This window comes from Lepidochelys kempii, chromosome 7 (genome assembly GCF_965140265.1).
Source record: "Lepidochelys kempii isolate rLepKem1 chromosome 7, rLepKem1.hap2, whole genome shotgun sequence".
Taxonomy (NCBI): Eukaryota; Metazoa; Chordata; order Testudines; family Cheloniidae; genus Lepidochelys; species Lepidochelys kempii.
The window spans coordinates 21,393,382-21,420,968 of NC_133262.1; the positions used below are offsets into that span (position 1 = coordinate 21,393,382).

The window sequence follows — 27,587 nt, forward strand, 5'->3', positions numbered from 1 at the left end:
AAACACAGAGTCCTTTGACACTGAATATTGTAACCAGTTTTGATTAATTTCTTCCCCATTAATGAGTTTCCTCTTGTAATGCTGAGCAGAGAATTTTCTTTTATTTCCATCCTTAGGGAAAGGAAATTCATGAACTTGTTCAGGTCCATGTTCCACGAGAATTTGCCGCACACTGTCATCACATCTGGGCTATGAAGCTGGGTCCCCATACTGTAACTTTTTTGTAACTTCCTCATCCTTTCTTCCTTCTACTCCATTTACTTCAATTTCTGCATGTGTCTCTGAAGGTGAATACATTTTCTCCACTTCCATATCAGTCTGATCCTGTGAGCTGCCTTCATCTAGAAGTAAGTTTCCATCATCTTGAGTTTCCAAACTGCTTTTTTTCCGGATGTGAGCTACCCTCATCTCGAAGTAATATACTTTCATCTTGATGCTTCAAACTGCTTCCATGCAGATGTGAGCTAACCTCCTCTCCAAGTAAAATTATTTCATCTGGATGCTGTGAACTGCTTCCATCTTTATTTGGATTAAAGAGAAGATATTTCAGGAAGGATCCCTGCTGTTTTGCTTGGTCCTTTTCCTTCTCAGCCTTTCGTTTACGATACTCAGCTCCTGAGGGTTTTCTTTTTCCTCTTTCCACCATGAGGCATTTGAATACTGTTATGTACTGTGCTCCCGACTGCAAGCATTATAGCGTTAAGGATAGCTGACACACCCACCACGTGGTTGGCAATTTAAACCACATTACAGCCATCCCAACACATCTTTTCACTGCTTAAAGGTTCAGTGATTAGAAACACACAATCACTTACCTATTAAAACAGTCAGTTACAGTGTTTACATGGAAACAAAATTATAAAGTTATAACCCGTTATAACCCGACACCGGTTGTTTGAAAAGTAATCCCCTTCTTCACGGTTACCCACTTGGAGTGTGACGTCATCACTTTCTTAGTCTGTTAAGCGTTAACGCTGTTACATTTCTTTTATGGACCTTATTTATTACATGTGAACCAATTATAACAAAGAAAAGTTCATAATTATACAGTCTGATAATAACACTAAGGTTTAATAAAGCTTAAAGATACTCACATTTTGGATTTATAATGCTGAGTGAAAGACATTGTTCTTTATTCTTTGGTACCAAGAAACACAATTTTCCACAGTATTCACTCAATTCTTAACCATCTATCTGCGAAGTGTGTTAAAATGACCATTTGACATGTATCAACTCGCGATATCTCCACTCTATATGAATTTCTGGCTATGCAACCTTGATGTATATTCGAGTTAGGTGTCACTAGCATTGCAGCTCTTGCCACTGGTGGATGTGTTTCACTGTGGCTGAGTTATTGCTTATCAAAATTGAGCAGTGGGTCATCTTGACCCTACATTGCAAATTGAAAAAAAAATTCGCTAAAATATTATTTATTTTTGCAGTAAATAAAAGATTTGACATATTAATAAATTCTCAGAAATGTAGAGAAATGAATTATAATTCATATTCCCGCCATACATGCACAGGAATTAAAATAATGACATCTTCGTTATTTCATTTGTATTTTTGTCATCTTTTTCTTTTTCTTTTTTTTGATTTTTTTCCCTTGAATTTGGCGCCCCGTTTAACTTGGCACCCTAGGCGACCGCCTAGTTTGCCTATATGGATGGGCCGCCCCTGCTTCTCAGATTCCAGAGATTCATAATTGGCAAATGCTTCTCTTCCCCAAGACCCACATTATAGACTCCCGCAGGAATCTGTGTTGCCCACTCCCCTTTTCAATAACTCATTGAAACTCGTTGGAGAGGTGGTGATACCATTGGCTCCTGATATCCAGCTCTGCATATCCTTGTCGTCAGCTGCAGTCAACACCATCACACAGATGTCTGACTTTGTCACCTATAAAGTCCTCTGCCTGCCATCAAACAATATATTTCTTGTCCTTATGTCCAGAATCTAAACTACCACACACAACTCCCTTAAACAAAAGAGCACTAGTGTCCTTTAGTATTGATTCATAATACTGTTGTAGCATTTCTGGAAGCTGTCATGATGTGCACCAGTACCGCAGAACACTGTATTATTTATTTTAATTTATGTGCTGAAACCAGTTCTGACTTTCCTCATAATGAAACTTCTCAAGAGACTTCCCACTTGCTCTGTAGATTCTTCAGGTTCAGCTGTAAACTGATAGTATAATAAGAGCTACGAGTCTTAAAATGTCTTGTCAAGGCCACTATTTTTAACTGGCACCTCATCCCCCCCGCCTTCCCCTGGGGGAAAAAAAACCCTTCTGACCACTGTAAGGGAGGCATCATTTGCAAAGAAGATAAGACACACAATAATGCTCGGTGAGCTGAAATTTAAGCCTGATCATTTTAGAAATGACGTTCAGAAGTAATGCATGGTCCCAGCACACAAGCAGCTGCAGGGTTTTGTTACTGTCACTTGCAAAGGCTCACAACACTCAAGTCTACCCTGCTTAAACCATGGGCTCACAGGCCAGGAGACACCATTCTGTCCTTATGAAACCTTTAGCATAACAACCTAACCTCCAGGACCGACTTCGTTCAGATACAACACAATTCTGGCATTGAGGTAATGATTCTAAATCCTGAATTATTTTGAAAATTTAAACTGCATGATTCAATCAGTTCGCATGAGTGCAATGCTTAATGGGATTTGCGTGCTTATATGCCAGGAGTAGTAAAAACACATTGACTCTAGAGGAGGTTGAAACAAATATCAAGGGGAGAAAACCTGCTCTCACTGAAGTCAATGAAGCCAGGATTTCACCCAGGAAGCTTTAAACATGTGGTATGTAAACACTTTAAAAAATGAGGAAATTTCTTTCTCCCCTTCACAGCTGCAGCCTCATTCACTCAAGCCAGCGCTGAAAGTTTTAGCTTCTAACAGCATCTATTATAGAATCATGGAATTGTGGGAGAGAAAAATTCTGTCAGATCCCATCTAGTTCTCCACCAAAGGCCTAAGCTACACGATCGCAGCCTTCAGTATATTTTCCAGTGCTTTGTCCAGTCTAGTTTTAAATGCAAAGGTGGCTTTGATTACTTCCTTTGAGAAGACTTTCACAATGTGATAGATCTCACTGTCGGGCAGTTTTTCTTGATATCCAACTGTTTTACTGTCCTAAGAAAAAAAAATTCCCTTTGAAGTTACAGACTGAAGAAATGTTTTTCGATGAAAGAAACTTCAGCAACTGCCACATGCCCTTTTTGACAGGTTTTAGAGTAGCAGCCGTGTTAGTTTGTATTCGCAAAAAGGAGGACTTGTGGCACCTTAGAGAGTAACCAATTTATCTGAGCATAAGCTTTCTTGATTGTACTTGGCTAAAGTATATGTTTAATGGAGATTTTCTACTATCTATTTTTATTATCTATCTTAGATACTTATATGATCCCTATTACCGTAGTATCTGAGCAGCTCACAAAAGGCTATATTTATGCTCACAGCACCCCTGTGAGGTAGGGAAAAGCTATTATCCTCATGCGACAGGTAGAGAACTGAGTCACAGAGAGACTTGTAGTTCTTATTATACTTATCAATTTACAGCTGAGCTTCAGGAATCGACAGAGCACGTGGGTAGTCTCTTGAGAAGTGTTACTGGCGAGGAAAGACAGGCCTGGGTCCAGCTCATAAATGACTGTTGTGTGTGTGTGAATATACTAGCACTTATATTGAAAAGTAACTAGGTAAACACTGGTTTCAGAGTAACAGCCGTGTTAGTCTGTATTCGCAAAAAGAAAAGGAGTACTTGTGGCACCTTAGAGACTAACCAATTTATTTGAGCATGAGCTGTGAGCTGTAGCTCACGAAAGCTCATGCTCAAATAAATTGGTTAGTCTCTAAGGTGCCACAAGTACTCCTTTTCTTTTAGGTAAACACTGTGTCTTGCTGTTTTGTTAATTACTGTCATTATTTTGCTGAGTTTTCCCATGTTTTGTGGATGGCTTATGGGGAGCTGAGATTTTGTGGTGAGTCTTTTAACCCTTACATGTTTCTCCATTTTTGTCTTATCCCTCTGTTTCCTTTGAAACTCATTCAGCATCCCTTACTCACCTCATGTAGTATGCATGTAGGTCCTTTGACGTTTAACTTTTTTTTTTTCTGTTTGTGTCTTTATTTCTCATTTAAAAGGCCGGCAGGAAGCATTTGGGGGCAGGTTCAGAGCCAGAAGGACATAAGATTTATAACCCTTTCCAGCCCCTGATATACAGGGAAAACCCCCTTTTCCTTCAGATCCTCCTTAAAACTCACTTCTTCTGGGAACACACTGTTAACCAGTCAAAGAGCTGTTGCACAGCCATCGTAACCAACACAAATACTAACTGCGCTTCAAGCTGCAGAGCTTCTACAGATCAGTCAGTGTACCTTGTGCGTGAATTGTTTCATCTATGTAAACCCTAACCCTGCAAGTCAGTCTGTGAGTGGACCCTCTGCATCTGCATAGACCTCCATTAACTTCAGTGAGGCACTGAAGGGTTCAGGGATCTAGCGACCAACTTGCAAGATGAGGGTCTTCAACTGGAAACTCCTTGAAGCAAGAATCATATCTCCTCCTCTGTGTTTTGTACAGGGCCTAGCACACTGTTAGTGATTAACAAACAATGAATAACAGCTGCCATACCAGAGCAGAAAAATAGACCATTTAGTTTACTGTTCTCTCTCCAACAGTCGCAAAGACAGAATGCTTCAAAGAAAGATAAAGCCCCTCTCTTCTTGTGATGCACCTAATAATGCTAATAGATCAGAAGTAAATCTCTTGGCGGGAGCATAAGATTGTGGAAAATAGAACTCCTGAGTTTTTATCATAGTTCTGATGATGGACTCAGTCTATGGTTTTGAGTAAGTAAGGCCAACATTTAAGGCAAATTTTTCAAATGTAGATGCCTAAAGGTAGGTACCAAACTCCACATTTAGGCCAGGTCTACACTACAGACTTATATCAATATAACTATGTTACTCAGGAGTGTGAAAAATCTACACTCCTGAGCGACGTAGTTATGCCGACCTAGAGTGACCAGACAGCAATTGTGAAAAAAACGGAACAGGGGGTGGGAGGTAATAGGCACCTATATTAGAAAAAGTCCCAAAAAACCAGGACTGTCCCTATACAAACAGGAATCTAGTCACCCTATACCGACCTAATCCCTGGTGTAGACAGCGCTTTGTCAGTGGGAGTGTTGACATAGCTACTGCCTCTCCCCCAGGTGGATTAAGGACACTGACAGAAGCTCTCCCTCAACTAAATGAAAGCACCCTGACTTGGACTAGATGACCTCCTGAGGTCCTTTCCAACCCTGATATTCTATGATTCTGTGATTCTGATTCTGACTTTGAAGTGCTGGGCACCTCCAGGTCCCATTGATGTTAGTGGAAGTTGAGGCCCTGGTGCTGCATAATTGAAAAACCGCGCCTCTCTTGTTGTCAGGTGTCCAGGCATGGTTTTGGAGCACCTATCTGTATGCACCCATCCTTGCGGGGCAGGGCCAGAGGCTGGGCACTGCAGACGTGGGGGGTTGGGAAGGATACGCACTGCAGGGTAGCAGTAGGCGCTGCAGAAGTTGAGGGGGGGGTGCGGCTTGTACCGGATTGCAGTCGCTACCAGCGCCAGGGGCTGCACTGAGGGCTGCAGCCGGGCCAGCGGCGCCGTCGCAGCTTGCCCCAGCTGCGGCAGAGCAGAGACTTGGCCTGCGGCGGAGACCGGGCCGCCGCCGCCCTCGCCCCGGGCCTGTCGCTCACCGCCCGCCCCTCGGCAGGAGCGGGGCAGGGCCTTCCCCAGCTGCTGCCGCTTGCTTTTCCGCTCTCCCGCCGCCCCGCTGCGGCGCTTCCGGCTGTAAAGCGCCCCTCGGGCGGCGGCAGAGCCCGGGCTCCAGCTCCCCGCCGCGGCTCGGAGCCCGGGCTCCAGATGTGGCGCCCTCGCCTCCTTCGTTTGCATATTGTCCAGATGCGCCGTGCCCCCCCGTCCCCCTCTTCGCGCGGGGGGAGATATAGAGAGGCCTGCCCTGCCGGGCGAGGACAAAGAGCTGGGTGAGTGCCGGGGACTGGGGGTCTCAGAGACTCCCGGAGCCTCCCCCAGCCGCTTGCTCCAGGGTACTGGAACCAGGGGTGAGGGTGCTGCCCTACCCCCCGGCTTGAAGTGGTTTCCATCATAGGCAGGGTTTACAGCGTGGTTCAATGGCTCTCAGGAACCGCACTGTACAAATTGTTCCTGCAGCCTGGCTCCAGCTGTTCCCCACAGCTGTATTTCCTACCCCTTAGCTCCTCCCATGCTGTTTTCTGTGGGCTGTAATGCTTTGGTCCAGTGGTTCTCAACCCATTTACCATTGTGGGCCGCATCCAATGCTACCTAGAGGGCCCTGAGGATGTCAAATGGGCCACAGGTTAAGAACCACTGCTTTGGTCTAATCTGATTTGATGGGTTCAGCGTGGGTGCTGGGGGTGTTGGTGGCCTGCAATACACAGGGGATCAGACTAGAGTGGTCCCCAAACTGGGGGGGGGGGAGGAACATCTGGGGGGTGTGGCGGAGCCTGGGCCAGCTCCTATGGGGTATGGGGAGGGGAGTGCTACCCAGTCCCACTCTGCCCCCAGGTCTGCTCTGGCCCCCGCTCCTGGCCCCTGCTCCTGGCCTTAGCTCCAGCCCCCTCTCCTGGTCCCTGCTCCCAGCCAGAGCTCTGCTCCTGGCTGCAGCCTCCAGCCCCACTCCCAGTCACAGCCCCTGGACACAGCTCAGCCTCCAGCTCCTGGCCATGGCTCCACCCCTGGCCCGGAGGGGGCGGGGGGCAGAAGCACGGACACATTCCATTACTGGTAAGGGGGAGCATGAGAGGAAACGTTTGGGCACCACTAGACTAGATGGTCTGGTCTTCCAAGGCTTCTGGCCTTAAACTCTGTGACTCTCCAGATGTTTGCCAAGCTGAGAGGAGAGTTGAGTGCTACCTGAACTAGAGGAATTGAGGGTTAGGCTGCATCTGTCTGAGGCCTGCATCCCATGCGTTCAATCCACAGCTCTCTGAACTGCAAATCATGAAACATCAGCCAGCCAGTGACCAGGTACTGGGTCAGACCTTTAGGATTGGGAATCAGTTCTCTGTAGCCTTTATAATGAGCCTGCCAACATGGGGCCCAGTTAGTGCCAATTTTGACATGGGCACATGACCAAGGATCGGGCTGAGACCACTCTATTTCACAGAGCCATCAAATAAATGTCACATTGCACTATTATCTACCACTAATGTGGCACCATAGTTAGGCATGGTAGATGTTTTGCAGACAGATATGATCTTGAGGTCCCCATATTTGTGTGTGTTAGGATAGATGTGAAAGAAGGGTATAATGGAGATCTGACACATGGTGAAGTAAATATCAGCTCATCAGCTAATGAGTGACTACTTGCTGTAATATACATTTGTACTGCATTGCTTCTCAGAGCTGGCGCTAGGTATAAGCTGACTAAACAATTGCTTAGGGCCCTGAGCAGGTCACGGGCCCCCATATTGATTATTAGTATATGTTGTGAGGGGGGAACCCCAAAATACTCCTGCTTAGGGCTCCCAATGGGCTAGCTCTGGCACTGCTGCCCCCTACTGGATAGAATATATCAGTTTCCTATACCAGGTAAGGGCCTGAAACTACAAATTGCTGAGTCTGTTTCTGAGTCCCCCTCTCATAATCATTGGGAAACTCATGGAGTGTGGGAAGCAGGCACATCCATGGCCACAGGACTGGATTGCAATCTCCTTAGTGAGTGCCTGGCCTTTTACTGAGTGAGTGCTGGAATGCATGGCAGGAGGTGTGGCATGACCCCATGCCAGTGCAGAGAGATGGGATTACGGAGAGGGAAACCAGTGGCCTGGAATGAGAGGCTAAATGAAAGTCTAAAAGGACCAATACTTGGATCAACTAGTAATCTGTGCTACTGCTTGGAGGAATAGGTAGCATTTTGCCCTAAAGCTGATGGGATGGAGGTAACCGTGTGGTTGAATACAAAGGGCACCTCTCTCTCTCTCAACAACAATAATAAAAAAAAACACCTCATGGGATTCTCCCTTTTATCATCTCTCACTTTGGCCTGTTTCTTGTCTTGCATCTTTAGAAAGCCATTGATTTGAGAGGATCAAGATGAAAGAGGAGGAAGCTTGGCAGCGGAGGAAGGAAGGCAGGACGAAAAATGGAGAGCGATCCAGGCACAAAGCAAAGAGCAAGGGTAAACACAAGGACAGCAGACTTGGCAGCCAGGAAGCAGAGGATGTCCCTTTGGTCTCACTGCAGAAGCAGCCAGCTGAGGGGAAAGGGCCCATGGCAAAGCTGCAGGACGAATCAGCCATTGCAATTGGCCTGCAGGTGCTCCTGCCGTACCTGTTAGCAGGGCTTGGCATGGTCTTGGCTGGGATGGTTTTGGACTATGTTCAGGTAAGGGTAAAAAGCTCTTCTGTGTGTGGTGTCCTGTTACCAGGCTTCAGAGCTCTTGCCTTTTCTCCTTTCCTGGATATGCACAAGTGACAGGGTTACAGCAGGTTGGATGGATATGGGAGAGAAGAAGGTCTCCCTTTATTTTAGATGTTCATTTCCTTCCCCACCCCAAAATTCAATCCAGCATTATACAGCTACTTCTGCAGAGTGCTCTGGCTATCACTGGGTGAGGCCTGTCAGATGCCTTGTCCTGCACTTCCCATGGAGACTGAAGGCATCACTATAGTGCTTCCAAGCCCCAGAGCTCCCTAGTGCTCTTCTTAGTGCCGAGTGCAACTTGCTGAGCACCCAGTTGCTCTCCATGTTTGTTTCTAAGGCCTTCTAATGAACAACTTGTCGCTTTCCAGCCTGTGTAACACGTTTTCTGTCATAGACACTACTTAAAGTCTAAGTTCTGATTAGACTAAGAACTAATTTTAGGCAATTTACATTTAGAGTTACAGTTCATGTCTGCAGTACAATCAAGAGGTCACAATGTGTTATTTCTAATGGGTAGTGCTTTTTCAGCTTTGCATTCGTATTTTTCCTCCCTGTGTATTTGACTAGCAAGCTATCAGGTCAGCGTGCCCCTTTGTTATCTGATATGGTGACACTGAAAGCCCTGTGCTGGTATTGACAACTTTCACAGAGTTGGAGTTATTTCCCTTCAGCCCCTTGATTACTCTTGTGGTGTAAGGAGATCAACTAGGACCTACAGAAGCAAAGGGCATTGCCTCTTAAGACTGGCACAGTGTCCTTAATTCACCAATTGATGCCAGATACTGCAGCACCCATTATCCACTCTTGTAAGAACCCTCCTAGAACAGAAGATGCTATGTGTCAGTAGCTCAGCAGAGCGCCTCTGAATTTAGAATGTCCTTCCTGATCCTGTTTTTGTCTCCCCCTTAATGGAGTTTTAACATATAAAGGGTTTTTAATTTGGTTTTTAATTTTTAATCTCTGTTTTGATTTTTCCTTTTTTATTAGTAACTGATGATTAAGATAAATTACCTTTTATCTAATGTTCACACAACCACTTTACAGATCATATATACAGTGGCGGGTGAAGTGTTTCCTGAAAGGCGGCCACTTCTGGGGAAGTGTGTGCCAGTTGTTAAACAGATGCACGGCAAGGTCACTCTGTAGTTTAGAACAGGAAGTGAAATGAATTCCTCTATCTGACAGAAATTACAAACAATTATATGTGAATAAGAATACATAGTACCCTTCCCTCTCATGCCGAGTTCCTTACCAGTCAGGGAAGAAATCAGCCCCGTGCAGGCTCACTTGTGGAAAGACAAGCACTCCATCTGCTAGCACTTGGGAGTCCTGATGAATGTGCACAGCCCAAGTGAATGTATGGCTCTTTCCATCCCCGCCATGGATGGACTCATTGCTGCTTGGACTCTTCCTCCCTTGTTTGCCTCCCCACCAGCCTAACTTATCCCAAGCCACCTGTTGCTGCGGCTTCTGCTGAATGAATAGGAACTCAGCATTTCCCTCGTGGTCCTTTCTGGCCTCCTCCCTTATTCACTCAGGGTCTGCCTGCTCCCAGCCCACCTTGACATAAGTGCTCCCTCCTCTCCTTTTTGTCGCTGCTCAGATAGAGGGAGGGAGATAAATAAATTAAAAAACGATATTGAAATAATTCGCCCCACACTGGCAGTGAACTAGCAGTATCAGTACTGTTCTTATTCCTAGACCCCACTGGTGCTTAACAGGCCTGCCCTCCAGTGATTTGAACATGGGGGGCAGGAAGGTGGCCAGCCACACTGTTGGGGAGCGCTTGTGCTACCATATTCTGCAGCAATGATAAGTCCCATCCAAACAAAATATGTTTAAAATCTTGTTCTTTGGCATTTTGTGTCTCTTCCTCTGCTCCTCTTAGCGCTTCTGATTTTCTTTTTGAAAGTTATTCAAGAGGCCCCAGTCAGGGGTAAGAGCCCCACTGTGCTAGGCGTTGTCTAGGCATATAACCAGAAGTGGTTTCCTGCCTGAAAGAACTTAGTTTAAGCAAAATATTACCTTGTGGGATGGTTTGTGCTGGAAGGGGTGAGGCTCCAGATATATGACTCTCAATCAGAGGTTCCTTAAGTGTACAATAAAAAAGCCAGTGTGCAAACATGGGCTGCTTGAGTTAACTATGTTTTCTGCCTGTCTGTTTGCCAGTTGAATGCTTTTTATTGTGCTTACTTAGTAATGGAGCATGAGGGAGAGTGATAACCTCATTCACCCCAGCTTGCCAAAGCTTTAATATAGGACATACTAGCTATTATGTCCCTTTATGGCACTGGGTCTTTCAAACAATCTGATACTCTCTTTATACTGACAGGTTTCAGAGTAACAGCCGTGTTAGTCTGTATTTGCAAAAAGAAAAGGAGTACTTGTGGCACCTTAGAGACTAACCAATTCATTTGAGCATAAGCTTTCGTGAGCTACAGCTCACATGCATCCGATGAAGTGAGCTGTAGCTCACAAAAGCTTATGCTCAAATAAATTGGTTAGTCTCTAAAGGTGCCACAAGTACTCCTTTTCTTCTTATACTAATGCTTTTGCCTATGAATGAGCAATTCACAACCTACAGTGACTCTTTAGGACTGTATATTGTTTATCTGCATACATGAATACAAACCCCTGAAATCCTGAGGTTGCTGACTAGAAGCAGCTCTGCATTTGTTACTCACTTGACCTCGGACTTCTGAGTGGAACCAGAGCTTCATCCTATTACCTTGAAGTTCTTGGTGGGAAGAAGGAGACTGGGTCATAAAACCCATTTTGTAGGCATTGGAGAGAGCTTCTCTGTTTAGTCTCCCCTGTTCCTGTCCCTTTCAGCTCTCCTCCAGCAGGGAGGACTGAAACAACCTCCCCTCTTTGCTTCCTGACAGCCACCATGTGCTGCTGTTGGTGGAGTGCCAAATCCCACGGGCTTTGAGGATACTGCCTCTCTGCATTGCTCCTGGTGCATTGTCTCTGGGAGCAGCAAAGGATTGAGTCAGGAATCTGGAGCCAGGGTTCTTGTTTTGTGGCCTCTAACACTTACCTGGAGATCCTTGTGCAGCCAAACCCTTTAGACTTGATAATTGTGTGTGTGTTTGTGTGAATTTAGGGCTGGGGAAGGTATCCATTCTCCCAGCCAGTGTGCTTAGCTCTGGGGACAAATGCTAGTTCAGAGTCCGTGGTCCATGTGTCCTTAAATCTCCTTGCTGAGAATGCCCATTCAGAGGCCAGCTAGTGCCAAATATAGTGATGAGGGTTTTTCAATGTTGATTTTGAATGCTAGGAACTGGACTGAGACAAGCAAACTCTTTGCACTGGTCATCAAACAGCCAGCAATTTCTATCACTACTGACTGGCTGAATTTAAACCAGAAACTGATCAGTGAAAGGCTCCCTATCCAATTTCCAATTCCTCAGGCCGTCCAAACCCCCTTTTATTACAAATAACTTATATATAACCTTTTGACTCCAAGACCCTAACATGCCATCCAAATTATTACAGAGAAGGCTAGGTATAAAGTGAAGATTAAAAAAAAACACTTTTTCAATTGAAACCAGATTATTTAAATTAAATACAACTTTATTTTAAAAACATTTAAAATTAATTTTGAAATTTAAATTTATAATCTATTAAAATCATTTAAATACAAAAAATTACATTCAGTAGTTGCTGCCAACTTTGAAAGAAAGTCAAACTGAATTGGTGGCAGCCACTAGCTAAGCACCTGGGAGCAGGTTATGTGTTAAAACAACTTTTGACTGCAGAGAGAATATTTCCTTCATTTCAGTTTATTCAACTAGTTCAGTTCAGTGACTAGGTCATTCAAAATTAAGATGCCAATTGGGAGTTGAAAAAGCAGGAAAGCTTGTTATTTTCTCTTACAGTTTACAAATAGAAACCAGGTGTGAGAGGATGAGATCTACTAGTTCTAAAATCTTGAAGGACACAGACATTTTGCAGATGATACTAAACTGGGAGGAGTGGTAGATACGCTGGAGGGGAGGGATAGGATACAGAAGGACCTAGACAAATTGGAGGATTGGGCCAAAAGAAATCTGATGAGGTTCAATAAGGATAAGTGCAGAGTCCTGCACTTAGGACGGAAGAACCCAATGCACAGCTACAGACTAGGGACCGAATGGCTAGGCAGCAGTTCTGCGGAAAAGGACCTAGGGGTGACAGTGGACGAGAAGCTGGATATGAGTCAGCAGTGTGCCCTTGTTGCCAAGAAGGCCAATGGCATTTTGGGATGTATAAGTAGGGGCATAGCAAGCAGATCGAGGAACGTGATCGTTCCCCTCTATTCGACATTGGTGAGGCCTCATCTGGAGTACTGTGTCCAGTTTTGGGCCCCACACTACAAGAAGGATGTGGATAAATTGGAGAGAGTCCAGCGAAGGGCAACAAAAATGATTAGGGGTCTGGAACACATGACTTTTATGAGGAGAGGCTGAGGGAGCTGGGATTGTTTAGCCTGCAGAAGAGAAGAATGAGGGGGGATTTGATAGCTGCTTTCAACTACCTGAAAGGGGGTTCCAAAGAGGATGGCTCTAGACTGTTCTCAATGGTAGCAGATGACAGAACGAGGAGTAATGGTCTCAAGTTGCAGTGGGGGAGGTTTAGATTGGATATTAGGAAAAACTTTTTCACTAAGAGGGTGGTGAAACACTGGAATGTGTTACCTAGGGAAGTGGTAGAATCTCCTTCCTTAGAGGTTTTTAAGGTCAGGCTTGACAAAGCCCTGGGTGGGATGATTTAACTGGGAATTGGTCCTGCTTCAAGCAGGGGGTTGGACTAGATGACCTTCTGGGGTCCCTTCCAACCCTGATATTCTATGATTCTACAGTGATCAGAAATAATTGGTTCAATTCACTAACTACAGATAATACTTACTTCGTTTAATAAACAGGTTAGTTTTAAATGCAAAACATGTTTTGATAAACTTTTTGGTATCCTTTTTTTCTTGCATTTTCAGCACATTTATTTAATGAAAACAAGTAAAATGCAGTTTTTGTGTATTTTAATTGAATTTGCATTTCCATCCAAATGGGGCTTGACACAAATCACATTTAAAAAAAGTTAATCACCAGATAGTGAATAAGAAATGAATCATTTGCCATTTTCTAAAATAATAAAAAATATAAAAATGAAGAATCTGAATAATTGTATGTTAAGCTATGTAATAAATATATATAGCTATAGTGTACCCTCCTGGTTAGTAGAAAGAAGGACCAAATTTAGAGTAAAGGCTATATTTAGTTGCAGATCAACGTGGATTAATAGTTATCAACCAGTGAGAATCAACTTTTCTTCAGGAAAATAACTTAAAAGTTCAAATTCAAAACATGATTAAAATTGTTGATTTAAACCAAGGTTTCCTGTTTGCTGATTTAAATTCATCCATCCTGTCACAGAGGAGCCCTGACAAAACACCTTCCACCCCCAAGTTTAGATAAGTTTGGATCTGGATTTGAGCTTTACAGTTTAGGCCCATCTCTACAAAGAATGATACAAATTATACAAAACTAGCATAAATTGGCGCAACCACACTGAAGTCAACGGGCGTATGCCAGTGACTTTGGCCAAGTATCGTTAAGCAGAAAGCACTGAGGTGAAGCTACCTCTGGGGTGAAACGCAAGAGCTATTCAGCAGCATGCAGCAGTGCTGCACTAAGCTTTAGGACAGGAAGTGAAAGAGCATATAGTAGCTATTGGAAACTTGGAAACTTTTCCCTTTTTCCCCCCATGGTCTAGTGCAGGGGTCTCAAACTCAAATGACCACGAGGGCCACATGAGAATTAGTACATTGGCCCGAGGGTACATTAGTACATTGCACCTCGCCCCCCGCTGCCCCGGCCCTGCCCCAAGTTCAGCCCTTCCATGAGGCCCCGCCTCTTCCCATCCCTTCCCTGCCCCCATTCCCAGGAGGGGTTCAGGGTGCGGCAGGGGGCTCAGGGCAGGGGGTTGGGGTGCAGGAGGGGTGCGGGGCGCAGCCGGGGGTTTGGCTGCAGGAAGGGTTCGGGAGGTGGGCTACAGGCCGGCGCACACCGGAGGCAGGGCAGGCTCCCTGCCTGCCTGCCTGCCTGCCCGCCCTGCCCCCACACTGCTCCAGGAAGCGGCCGGAACCTGGGGGAGGGGAGGGACAGGGGTCTGTGTGTTGCCCTGGCCGCGCCTCCAGGCACCACCCCCACAGCTCCCATTGGCCGGGAATGGGGGACCGGGCCAATAGGAGCTTTGGGGGAGGTACCTGGAGGAGTGGCCAGGGCAACACACAGACCCCTTGGCCCCCCACCCTTCCCAGGTCCCGGCCGCTTCCCAGAGTGGCGCGGGGGCAGGGTGGGCAGGCAGGCAGGGAGCCTGCCCTGCCTCTGGTGCGCGCCGGGCCGGAGCCGCTCTTGGTAAATGCAGGGGGACCGCAGGGAGCTGTCGGGCCGCAGGAAATAGCCCCGCGGGCTGCGTGTTTGAGACCCCTGGTCTAGTGAGATTATAGAGCTACCTTAAATAAGCTCTTGCTGTGACTTTTATCTTGGTCTTTTGTGAGCTAGCGGAAAGTTGATGTGATGACAGCAGATAAGGGTATTCGTCTTTGAAGCTCATTGGTTGGTTCTGTGGAATTTTTTTAAGTCAATCATTTAGAGATACAGGCGACATAAGCTGATTATTCCTTCCTGAGCTCGTACACCACAGACAAGACTGGAGAGGGGGGAGCAAAACGGAGGTCAGGCGGGGCAAACGTTCTCACAGCCAGTACAGCTTTGCTGCCTTCCCTGATGGGAGCTGGGTCATAGCCGTGGTTGTAACAGGCGTGGACTCCTGCTCTCAGAGACTTTGAGGGAAACCAAATGAAAACCTGGATATTAATTGCCCCACCCCTTGGCCTTGGAACGGTGAGAAAAGTTCAGTGCCCCACGTGCTGGGGTTACTTCAGCACCAGCTTATATATTAAACCATTGTATCAAAGGCAAGTCATGCTCTGTGAAGAAATGTAACCTCAGGAGAAAGGACACCTGTGCCTTTGAGAACACTGAGGGATTCCTGCGTGGCCTGTCACTCTTTGCACAGGGACTCTTATGCCATAGCCTGAGGAGCAGGTCTTTCTGGTTTTCACTGAGCTGGGGGAAGCTGGAGCAGAGGTGGGATCATCAGTATTTATTCACAAACATCTCAGCAATCTTTCTTTCTTCTCTTTTAAATTCTTCTGGAGGTAACATGGAGAAAGAGCTTCCATGAGGCTCCTCTCAGTCTGAGCTCAACCAAGTCACGCTGATTTTGGAAGATAAGCTTGCTGTGGCTCTCTGGAAGGGAGGAGGAGAAGAGGAAACAAAGGACTGTGGCTTCACTGCCAGGTTGGGGAGAAGTGTCTTCAAACTGTGGAGCAAGCAGCTGGGAGTGTGGTGTGTGTGATTTCCTGGCTTTTTTTCGTGCTTTGCTTGTTGAATATGGGTTAATGGCATTTGACCATGGTGTTCACCCAGCTACAACTGGAGCTGTGCTTCCATGGGAAGAAACTGAGAGGTTTCACCTGCAAGCTGACCAGGTCAGCGAATGGATTTCTCCCAGAGACGTCCTTCTCCATTGCCGTCCAGATCTTTGTGCCATTCCTCTTGGCTGGTTTGGGCATGGTGGCTGCTGGCCTGTTGATGGATGTTGTTCAAGTACGTATGTGTGATTAAGCAGCTTAGTAGCAAGGGGCTGGTTTGCCTTGGTGACCTTGCATATGCATTTGTAATTCATGTGTCTAATAAGCATGATTGCCATCGGGTCCTGCCCAGGCTAAAGAGCATCCTCTTTGTGTCAATATGTAGGAAGAGCTCTTCCTAAATCAGGGTGTTTGGCTTTGTATTTAGGGATGAGCGGCTGGACAGACAGTACCCTAGGTACGGTAGAGGAACGGTTCCTCCCATTCTGTGCCCAGCCACGCATTTTGGGGCAACTTGTATGAAGCTGCACCAGGCCACAGTACTGGGATCAAACAGATGCTATAGCATATTCATCTGTTGTACCATATTCATTCTATCCCCCACAGATCACCAGTGAGAAAGTTCCAGGTCAGAGCTGTGGTTAACATGTTCACATTTTGAAGCAAGTTTATCATTTCAGTTCTTGGATACTAGAGGTTATTTTCATTGATTATTCTTTAATCTTGAAGGCACTCAGCTATCCTGGTGATAGGCACAGAATAAGAAAATAAGACTAGAATCTAAACATTTCTGGGCCAGATTCTGATCCCATTTACTTGGGTATAAATTCAGCATAACTCCCTTTGACTTCAGTAGAGTTATGCTGGATTTACACTACTGTGCCCAAGATCAGAATCTGGCCCGTCTAGCTTTCCTTTGTACTGGTGGCGCAAATAGAAACTCAAAATTTGATCTTGTTTGGGTACCTTATGTGGGTGGATTTGCAAATCAGAATGTTGGCACAGCTTCTGCTGCTTTCAGACTGTTATGTACCGTGTTCAAAAGCAAGCTGGAGTTCATAGGATTCTCTGGCACTTGTACCCCAGCAGGAGCCATGTACGGGCACTGCTTTATATTTGGGGGGGGGGGAGTCTTGCTCTGTCACTTGACCAAGGAAAATAATGGTGCAAAGAATGAATTGATTCAAGGGAATATGATGTGAGGAGCAGTAAAGAAAGAATGGCTAACTGAAGTAGTGTATCCTGATGCTGAACTATGCCTAACAACCCACCTGTGCTCTGCTCCAAGGCACACACCTACCTTTTAGCCTTACAGGAGCTCCTCTCCTTAACCATCTCCCCTGTGCTATATAATAATACTTAGCACTTACTTATCTGCAGCCTTATCTTTCAGAGCAGGATACAGGCATTAAAATACTAATCCTCACCAAGTCCTTGTCAAGTAGGTAAATCTTAGGCTTCGTCTACACTAGAAAATTAAGTTGGTTTAACTATGTTGGTCAGGGGTGTGAAAAATCCACACCCCTGAGCGATCCATTTAAGCCAACCTAAGTCCCTCTGTAAGCACTAAGGAAAATTCTTCTGTCGACCTACCTACCACCGCTCAAGGAGGTGGATTACGTACGCTGACAGGATGGCTTCTTTTGGCGTAGGTAGTGTCTACACAGAAGTGCTATAGCAGCTCAGCTGCAGCATTTTAAGTGTAAACGTTCCCTTAACGTAAAGTGTTAAAATCCTTTGGAGTTGTTGGAAAGCGGGATCCTGTTCAAGAATATTGCTGTACCTTTGTATCTGTCTAGGTAGAAAATATATAACACACACTTGATGCACACATTCCAACATACTGCACACGTGATATAAATACCAGACTCTGTACCTAATATATACTTAATTTATTTACACATTAGGGTCTTGGAAACTTGTACAGGATGGTCCATGCATTAAGCAAAATAACAGGGAAAAGTTTCTAAGTTAATAGGAAGAGAAACCATTGGACAGTGGAATTGACTCCCAGAGGAGGTGTAAGCATCATTGCTGCTATGAATCAAAAATAGCTTAGAGGAGATGTTTCTGCAATAGATTGCAGTGTTGCCGACCCCAAGCATTCAGAAATCATGAGTCAGACCCAAAAACATCATGAGATGACTTAATAATCATGAGATTTCAAAAAATAATATATTTGGGGCGCTTTTTATTTGTGTTCTGGTCTTTGAGCCAGTAAGATTCATGTTTTCTAACTTTTCTCCACAACAATGAGGACTAGAAATTTACATCCTTTTAAAACAGGCTGAGATTTTGATGTATTCATGAGACCCCAAGAGCTGTGGACTTAAGGAAAATACCACAAGACTTGACATGAAATTGTGAGAATTGGTAACATTGAGATTCACCAACCCCAGAGGCCCTTTCTAGCTCTCGTAACTGACTCTGTGCCCCGCCCTTTAGCAGGAGCTGGTCTGACACTGAGAAATCTGTTTTAAAGGATTTCCAGTTACTGCAACAAAGTGCTTTCCAGCATCCCCTTATTTACCCTTGTTAGAGAGATGTGAACACACAGAAACAAGTACCACCTTGATAATGGAAGTGAATGCTGTGTAGTGAGTGTACATGAGTTTACTTACACTGCTCTTGTTTTGCCAAACAGCAGCAGAGTGGCACTGTGCTGGAAGCTGGGACTGGCTATATATAATTTTCAGGGCCCTACCTTGCTGTAAAGGGGCATGTAGAGGCATGTGCCTCCTTCTCTGGTCCTACTGCCAAAAGATTGAGAGGTGAGTTGCCACTCCACTCCATGGATTATAAGTCTGCATGGAACTCCCAAAAGCACAGGGCCACAAGCAGTTGCTTAACATTGCAACACTCAGGGTATGTCCACACAGCAAGTGATGGCTCATGGCAGCAAGTCTCAGAGCCTCATCTAATGCTATTGGGCTAAAAACAGCTGTGTAGACATTGCGGCTGAGACTGGAGTTCAGGCTCTGAAGTCTACCCCCTCCCTTGGCATCTGAGCCCGTGCCTGACCATGTACGCCACTATTTTGAGTGGCATAACATGAGCCCAAGTCTGTAGACCTGAACTCTGAGACTCGATGTTACGGGCCGCTACTTGCTATGTAGACGTACCCAGAGAGTCTTGCCACTGATTTCAGTGGAGTCAGGATTTCACTACCAATATTTTGCAAGCTGTGAATGAGTGAGGGGAAGAAGGAAGGCAGGTGGAAAGTAAATGCCTCCGTATTGTGGCTGCAAGCACTTTCCCATTTACATGGCTTCCTACAGAAGGCATGGAGGTGGGAAGTGCACCAAGCTATGCTCTCTATTTTTGGCTGCTCTTCGAGATAACTCCTTTATTCCAATTTGCAAGCTTAGCCAGGGAGAGAGGCCACACTGTTTCTTCTGATCCATGGCGATAACAAGCTGGGGAGAGGAAGTGGCTAGATGCATTCCTGTGGGCCTTTTGAGACTCTAGAAAAGCAGATACAGTCAAATGAACAGCTCTCAAATCAGAGGCTAATGCAGCAGCAAAAAAATACAGTAAATCAACTTCTTTTTTTAACTGCATCCCATTTGCTTTACCAAGTTACCAGCTAAATAATAGCAGAGGGACAGAGGAATTAAAAAGTGTAGGCAAGGGAGAAATGAACTATACAGTCAATTTCAAATTTGAGCTGAGAAGAGTCAATGAAACCTGTTCTGTACTCTGTCACCCCATTGTAAATTTCCTGGAATTGTGCACCCGCCTATTTCAGGGCTGAAGTTGGCACAGTGATAGGTTCCAAATGCTAAATGATAGCACAATCTGAGATATATGCAAATTAATCTATTTGTACTTTAATTTAAACAGATAGAATTTCTATTGAGGCCCAAATCTTCAGCTGGGCTTGACACAACTAGAGGGGCTGGGAAGGTGGTTGTAAATCAGCTTTGTGCATCCCCAGTGAGTAGCCTCAAGGCTACTCTAGGATGCCCTGACTGGTAGCAGCCCCTCAGAGTCTGTTCCTCCCTCTGGGGATAACCAGAATGGCTCAGTGCTCTAGTCATGGCCATGATTTGCTCCCTGCACTGGGGGCGGAGTATGGCTTAGAACTGCTCTGGCTAGACACTTCCACCTACCCCACAGGAATTTGCAGCCAACATGTTGAACCGGCTTCCAGACTGCTTTGCACTGCTAGAGAGGCACCAGCCTTGCAGACTACAGGTTGGTATCTGGCCCACTGTGTTACATTAATGTGAGGAATCAGATTTGATCCAGGAGGATTACATTTCAAGCATGAACATTCAGGAATAAAGCTTCTCTTTCATCCTCAGTGAGACACTGTCCACATTATAGCCGTATGCATGAAGTATTCTTCACCGTTGGTTGCTAGTAGCACATGAGATTGTTAGCACTGACAGGGATTTTTATAAAATTATTTGCTTTATGCAATGTATTATGTTTAACTTTTTCTGCTTGGATTAGTTTGGACAGTGAAATGAGGGAGGTCAGTTTTATTTTGGGTTTCTCGTGAGTTTCGCTTCCTAGTTTTGTGACATTAACACAGTGTAGGCTTGCGATACTGCAGGGGGATGTTCACGTTCCTCCTAAACCTGTTTTCACTTCACTTGGTGTTGGAGGAATCATGAAAATGTTACTATTCTTAGACTCAGTCCTGAAGTCTTTATTCAGGCATCTCCCCTGCTCCCTCCCAAACACACACACACACACTTGGGCTGCAGTCCTGACCTGCTGCACCCATCTGTTGCTCCAGACCGACTGCCCAATCCTGCTCTGCTAATGCAGCTCAGGACTGAGATGCCACACCATCCAGTATTCCAGCCCTGAGCTTCTCCGACAGCACAGGCCAGCTCACTTCAGTTTTGCTCTGACCCCAGTGCAGATGTGAAAGGCCCCCGCCCTGCTTTTGGTCCTGTACGCCTATGAAATGCCACAGAATCTAGCTGGAATATTCCACCTGGGAAGCTGTCATCTCTGAGGACTGTTCCTCTATATCACTGGTTTTCAATATTTTTTTCATTTGCGGATCCCTAAAAAATTTCAAGTGGAGGTGCAGACCCCTTTGGAAATCTTAGACATAGTCTGTGGATGCCCAGGGGTCTGCAGACCACAGGTTGAAAATCACTGTTCTGTGTTAACTGGTTTCAATCTTTGTGTTTCATTCAGTTCAGATTGTAAACTCTTTTTGTTCAGTTTATACAGCAGTTTGCACAAGGGGGGCTAGTCCAGTATGGGGCTCCAGGCACTATTGCAGTACAAATTATAATAATTAATACTGCCTTTGGATTCCTGGCATGTTACTAATGAGACTCTCTAATGGGGGGAAAATGAAGTGATCTGAATATTGTGGGTTTTTTGACTTTTTTTTTTTCATTTTTAATTAATTGTCCATGGACCCACAAAGTAATTCATATAAAAGATACAATATGTAAAGCGAAGCATTGCGAATCGTACAAGGCACTCCATTAACTTAGCCTACTTTGGCTTGAAGCCTGCAGGATCCATGCAGGAATCTGAAGAATACAATAGAAACTCAAAAACATATTCGCAAAAAGAAAAGGAATACTTGTGGCATCTTGGAGACTAACAAATTTATTTGAGCATAAGCTTTCGTGAGCTACAGCTCACTTCATCGGATGCATATTGGTATGACAAACCATGATCCTTAAAGTTGGCCTGCAAAAGAAATTAAACACTTGTGTTTCTGTCCTTTTTTGGCTTCTTTTTATGTATAAAACCTGCAAGCTTGGGGGAGGTGGGGTGGCAGGAGGTAAAGTTATGCCTGTTCTTTACAGGAAGAAGATCAAGTCTGGTCTTTCCTGTTTTTTCTGGAAGACTCACTGGAAGGATCAAATGTGTACTGGAGGGAAGCTTTCTTACCCCTTAATTAAAGAGGGGTGTTTGAATCTTTAACAAATATCTCTTTTCTTTTTTTCCACCCCAAATGTATTTCAGGTGTTTGAGTTAGGTGTTGACAAAATCAAACAAAAGTTAAAGACTTTCAGGTAGTATGACTAGTACGCCTTCCCCACTCATGTTAGCTCTTAACATCCCGTAGCTTATTTTTCCAGGTCATCACTACAGGAGGCTCAGAAGAGATGTTTTGCCCACCACCTTCCTCACTTGTAGTGGGTGTTTATTAAATTAGGTCTATTTGTGGCCTGATTTTCAAAGGTGCTGACTGCCTGCAGATCCCAGTGTCTTCAGCTGGATTAAAGTCTGCTGAGATGCCAGGCCACTGACCTCTGGACAATGGTGTCAGTGGGAGATCCATCCACTTACACCGGGGCTGAATTTGATCCTTGTATTCCTAACTGGCTCCACTGGGCAACAATGAAACTGGAAGCGACATTAGGAGGAACTTTGATAGTCCTCCTCAGTTTGTCCCAGAATCAGATTTCCCACAGTAATTGAAAAGGGGTCTTGTTGCAGCACTTGGATCAGTTTCAGAATAGCTCTGCAGACTTCAGAACCTTCTGATAAGCTTGTCTGGTGTGTCACTCCTCTCCAAGAGGATCTCCTCTGGCTGCAGCATGACTATCTGTTAACCTCCTGAACATACAGTAGTTCAGTGCATGGCCAGACGTTATCTTTAAAGGTATATTCAAATAAGTTGCACATTATTTCTGCATTAGTCACTGAAGCCACAGTAGAATCTCAGAGTTATGAACACCTCGGAAATGGGGGTTGTTCGTAACTCTGAACAAAACATTCTGGTTGTTCTTTTAAAAGTTTACAACTGAATATTGACTTAATACAGCTTTGAAACTTTACTATGCAGAAGAAAAATACTGCTTTCCCTTTATTTTTTTAGTACTTTATATTTAACAGAGTACTGTATCTGCTTCTTCTTTTCTTTTCTTTTTTTGTCTCTGCTACTACCTGATTGCATACTTTTGGTTACAAATGAGGTGTGTGGTTGACTGGTTTGTTCGAAATTCTGGTGTTAGTAACTCTGAGGGTCTACTGTACTTGAGATTTCAGATCGTATAGAATGTCACAGTTTGAAACATCAGCTTCATGTAACTCAACTCAAAGGCAATCATCGGAATATGGGGATTGCCATACTGGTTTAGACCTGCAGTCCATCCAGTTCAGTATCCAGAAACGCAGGGTGGGAAGATGCTTCCAGGAAGGTATCATCCTAATTCCTAATAGATAGAGATTGTCTTAAGCCCTAAAGCACAAGTATTTTTTATACCCTGTTCAAAATCTCTTTGTCTTGACTGTTGTGACTCTGGATAATAATAGTCATTAATAACATCTCTTATTTGTGTAGTACCTATCTGCCCAAGAGATCAGAGAACACTTTGTAAACTCAAAAATTGTTTCACGCACCATCAGATTACAGCTGCCTCTGGGGTGGAGCACACCAGTTGTTCACAGTGCATGCCTTATGTTTTAGGACAGGAAATGAGCCAGGGAAGGAGAACACCTATCTAGGCAAAATGGCATTAGATGAGGTTGACGTTCTTCATGTTGCCTTCCTTTTTAGCACTGGGATGTGTTTCGGACAATTACAGAAGTTTTTATCCTGGTTCCTGCCCTGGTTGGCTTGAAGGGTAACCTTGAAATGACCCTGGCGTCCAGACTCTCTACTGCTGTAAGTGTAAAAGCTTTGGGGGGAGTGCGGGGTTTGAGCAGGAAGGAATCCTTTGACCAACAGGTCCTACTTTCGCACATGCGCGCACGTGTGTGTGTGTGACCGAGAGAGAGAAACAGAGACCCCATCCTCTTCTGTGTGTGTGTGTGTGAATCAGAGACCCCATCCCCTTCCCTGCTAAGCTGAAACAAGGTGTTTCAGGCGGGGGGAGTGTTAAAAAAGGTTCATCCCAATTCTGCAGCTGGTCGCCTCTTAAAGGATGATTCATCCATATGTGTCCAGTTGCCGGTGGTGGAGGGTGTTGCAAAAATTGAGAGAGACCAAAGAGAACATTGGTTGTACGCACAGTGGCTACCAGTGCTGAGCTGTGGGCTGCACTACTGAGATGTCTCCCCTTATGGCCACTGACCGTTATGGGTACTGACACTTTCCTTCCCATCCCTGGCAGTGAGCTGTCCCCGCAGACCAGCATGTGGATGTCCCTAAGTCCCCACAAGACTTCTTGGGACCGTTAGTAGCTTCGGCAACTTATGGCATGATCTAGCCCCTCTGGCAGCAGCATGATCTGTCCTTTAGGAGTCCTTTTGTTGGTTTGTGGGATGCCCCTACTGCAGGTCTGCCCCTGAGACAGGCCAGGCCACAAAACTGCTTGTAAAGAATAAATAGTAACAAACAGTTCAGCTGTGCTCTGTGCACGAGGTGACAGGTTTTCTCTGCTGAGTCTGACAGTGGGTTGGACTGGAATCTGAGTAGCCTGAAAAAGAAAGATACTATTTGTCATCTATAGCCTGCTTCTTCCTTATTCTGAAGGGTATTTTTTTCCCTTGTGGGAAGAAGGCTGCGTTGTTTTTTTATTGTGTCGTTTCCCTTCAGTTTGCACAGCACAATCCATCAGTAGTTTCCATCAGCAGCACCAGTAGAGATGGGCCCAGGTGGTTATGGGCTCTGTCAAAGGCCACAGTCAGCCTCCTGTATCTGGCAGAAGTGACTAAATCATGTGACTCTTCTGAGCATATTTCCGTCTCTCGGCAGCACTGAGCTCCTGACGCTGTACGTCAGCGTTTTAACAAGCAGGCACCTGAGCTGCGAGCCTGGAATTTGCACACTCGTCTGTAGCACCTGCAGAGCTTGCACGGGGATGTTGGCACTAGGTGGGTGCTCACACGTGGGATCAGCTCCTGCAGACACAGTGCACACAGCTCAGGTACCTGCCTTGGAAAGTCTGGCCCAGCGTGTCTGCTGATATCCTACCCCACCTGCAAGAGACCAGAGCTGAACTCTGGTGCCCTTCAGAGGCTAGGGCAGGGGGATACTCATTAATGAGAGAGGGGGAAGTGAGGAAGACTGGGGACACTGGCTAGCATCTTTCATCATGCTGACGTTCACTTACTCCCTCCTAGAGGGTCCAAGTGAAACCCTCTTGCTGCCAGTGCCACAGGAGTTCTTTCACGTTCTCTTTCACGTTTTCTTTCACGTGCCTTTCACGTTCTCTCTTGATTTCCAGGCTAACACTGGACAGATGGATGATACCCAGGAACAGTGGAAAATGGCCACCTGCAATTTAGCCCTGATTCAGGTAAGCAGCTCCAGCTGGAGCTGGAAAAGGCTCCTTTCTTTTGCTAAACTGCCCTCTCAGGCTGTTCCGTCTCGTTACATTCTATAGTGAGTGTTTGGATGGAATTGGGATTTTCTCTTAGAGGAATTCAGCTGGAGTTTGGCTTTCTGGGGTGCAGTTTCCTGAATGTGGGGTGGAATGATCCCCATGTCTTATTAGTGCCATGCTGGTGGTGATGAAGGGGATCACAGGCTCCTGTGTATGTGTTCAGGGTCACGGACCCCACATGGAACTCTGCCTACCAGCTGATTTTTGCCCAACAGGTACAGGCCACTGTAGTGGGGCTGCTGGCTGCCATAGCTGCTGTCATCCTGGGAGCGATCTCAAAGGGGCACGTGGAGCTGAATCAGGCTGCAGTGCTCTGTGCGAGCAGTGTGACTACAGCATTCATAGCTGCGCTCTCCCTAGGTGAGTCTCGTTAACCCCACCACACCCGGTAATTTGGGCCAGTGAGAAACCACCCTTTCCATGCACATCTGCTCTCCATGGACTGTTTGCTCTTTTCCCATCTGGGACACTGTTCAGTAGCTGACATGAAACGATTTTGGGGTCTTGGTGGAACTTCCAGTGGACAGGCAGCCAAATCCCAAAATATTACTGGATTATTAAAATCACCACCACAAACTGACACCTAGGGAGGCCAAGGACTGAATGCACCATAGAGTGAGAGCTCCCCTCGCACCCCTAGTTAGGAGACAAGATGTGATGGGGTGAGCTTGCCCTGCTTCATCCATGCTGTACCTCTTCTGTGAAGAGAAGACTTCAGTCTCCAGGGAAAGTCCAGAAACCACCTCATCAGCCTCCTCCTGGCACTGGCCAAGGTGGTGCCATCCATCAGTCCAAGAGAAGAATGTTGGATGTGGGGGTTCGCTGTGACTTTGGGGCCTTTTTTGGGTTCCTCATTCATGCACACACATCTGCGCAGAATTCTCATGGGTGGTGTCTACTGACTCCTTGAATGCCTTCTTTGAGCTGCGGGTGTTGTCTGCTCTCCTCCGCTCCATGTCCCTTTAAATTCCTTTGTTTTGTGTCTGTGTCCTGCACCCCCGTCCCTTTTTGTTCATTTTTGTCCCATGATCTGTTGATTTCTGGGTTCTGTGGCCTCTCTCACACCCAAAGGGTGGGCCATTCATTTGCTCTGCCCCCCGTGCCAGTCGTCAAACAGCTGGCGCCATCCATCCGCTCTAAACTCTCACACACATTTTTGTTTTAAAGACAGAAAAGAAATTCAGTGTGTTCCCAGTGCTCTGAAAGTTCAGACACTCCTCCCCCACTGGGATTCTCTTCAGACCAGTTAGGGCTGGGGCTCATTCCTGCTGCAGGGCAGCAGCAAGGGGTGCTCTATGTTAAAAGCACCATTCTTCAGAGGAGTCCCTTCCTGTTTCTCCCTGGTGGCCAATCATATATCATTTTGAAGACCCCAGGGAAGATCTTTGAGCATATCCAAAGCCCAGTGTTCCAGCCAGCCAGTAAATGCAGTTCACTGATTAACACACATAAGTGCCCATCCAAAAGCTTTGGGTGCTCCATCTTGCAGTAAGACTGCCTGTAACACTCAGGGCTGAGTGTGAGTGACGACTAAGTGCAGAGTGGGTGTTGTAATCACCGTGCTGCCAGGACGTGCGGTAAATTGGTACCACACTGAAAAATGCCCTGGGTTATCTGAAGCATCCGATGAAGTGAGCTGTAGCTCACGAAAGCTTATGCTCAAATAAATTGGTTAGTCTCTAAGGTGCCACAAGTACTCCTTTTCTTTTTGTGAAGTATAAAGGGTACTTCATGCATACACGCACTGCTCTTTTACAGCATCTCTCACACACACACACTTCTCTCTAAGAGCATGTCGATCTAGGGAAATATGGTATGCTTTTGATAAGGGATGGGAAATGGCTGTCAAAGCTGTCCCTTTCCTCACGGAAGGTCAATGGTAGATTAGTATGATCGAGTGTTTAAAGCATGGGGATGGGAGTCAGCACTCTTGAGTTCTGTTCCTGGCTACAGATTCACTTTTTGAACTTGGACAAATCACTTCATTTCTCTATCTGCATGGCCCTCTCTGTGAAATGAAGATAATGGAGCTGAGTTCTTGGCAGGCCGTTCCACAATGATGTCATTATAAGGAGGGTCTGGTTAAAGGGAAAAGTAGGAATTCACACATCTGCCACAAGAGAGCAGCATGACATCCTTATTAGTGACTGAGTGGGCAGCAATGTGTTGTGTATCTAGGGTTGCCCAACCCTCCAGGATTGTCCTGGAGTCTCCAGGAATTAAAGCTTAATCTTTAATTAAAGATTGTCATATGACGAAACCTTCAGGAATACATCCAGCTAAAATCGGCAACCCTATGCAGTAGCCTTGCACACATGGCGTTGTCTAAGAAAAAGAGGATAAGTCAGAGCGTACAGATGTTCCTAGGCCAGAGTCCAAGAACAACAGAGGTGCCTGTGCTGAGGAGCACTAGACAACTTCTCAGAAGTTTATAAAA

The 27,587-nt window shown here is 45.6% G+C and overlaps 1 protein-coding gene across 4 annotated transcripts in view; it reads left to right on the forward strand.

Moving 5' to 3' along the window:
- The first annotated feature begins 5,572 nt into the window (after nucleotides 1–5,572).
- The window catches only part of SLC41A3 (solute carrier family 41 member 3), a 36,443-nt gene continuing 14,428 nt past the window's right edge, over nucleotides 5,573–27,587 (forward strand). The window contains exons 1-5 of one of the 4 annotated variants that reach the window (XM_073351340.1): nucleotides 5,573–6,051; nucleotides 8,118–8,434; nucleotides 23,380–23,487; nucleotides 24,992–25,063; nucleotides 25,366–25,510. In XM_073351340.1, coding sequence (XP_073207441.1) covers nucleotides 8,144–8,434; nucleotides 23,380–23,487; nucleotides 24,992–25,063; nucleotides 25,366–25,510 — 616 coding nt within the window. In that variant the 5' untranslated portion in view covers nucleotides 5,573–6,051; nucleotides 8,118–8,143. Of the gene's footprint in view, nucleotides 6,052–6,607; nucleotides 6,833–8,117; nucleotides 8,435–15,527; nucleotides 16,126–23,379; nucleotides 23,488–24,991; nucleotides 25,064–25,365; nucleotides 25,511–27,587 lie in introns of those variants that run through there. The other 3 variants (XM_073351337.1, XM_073351338.1, XM_073351339.1) reach the window with 3 other exon arrangements.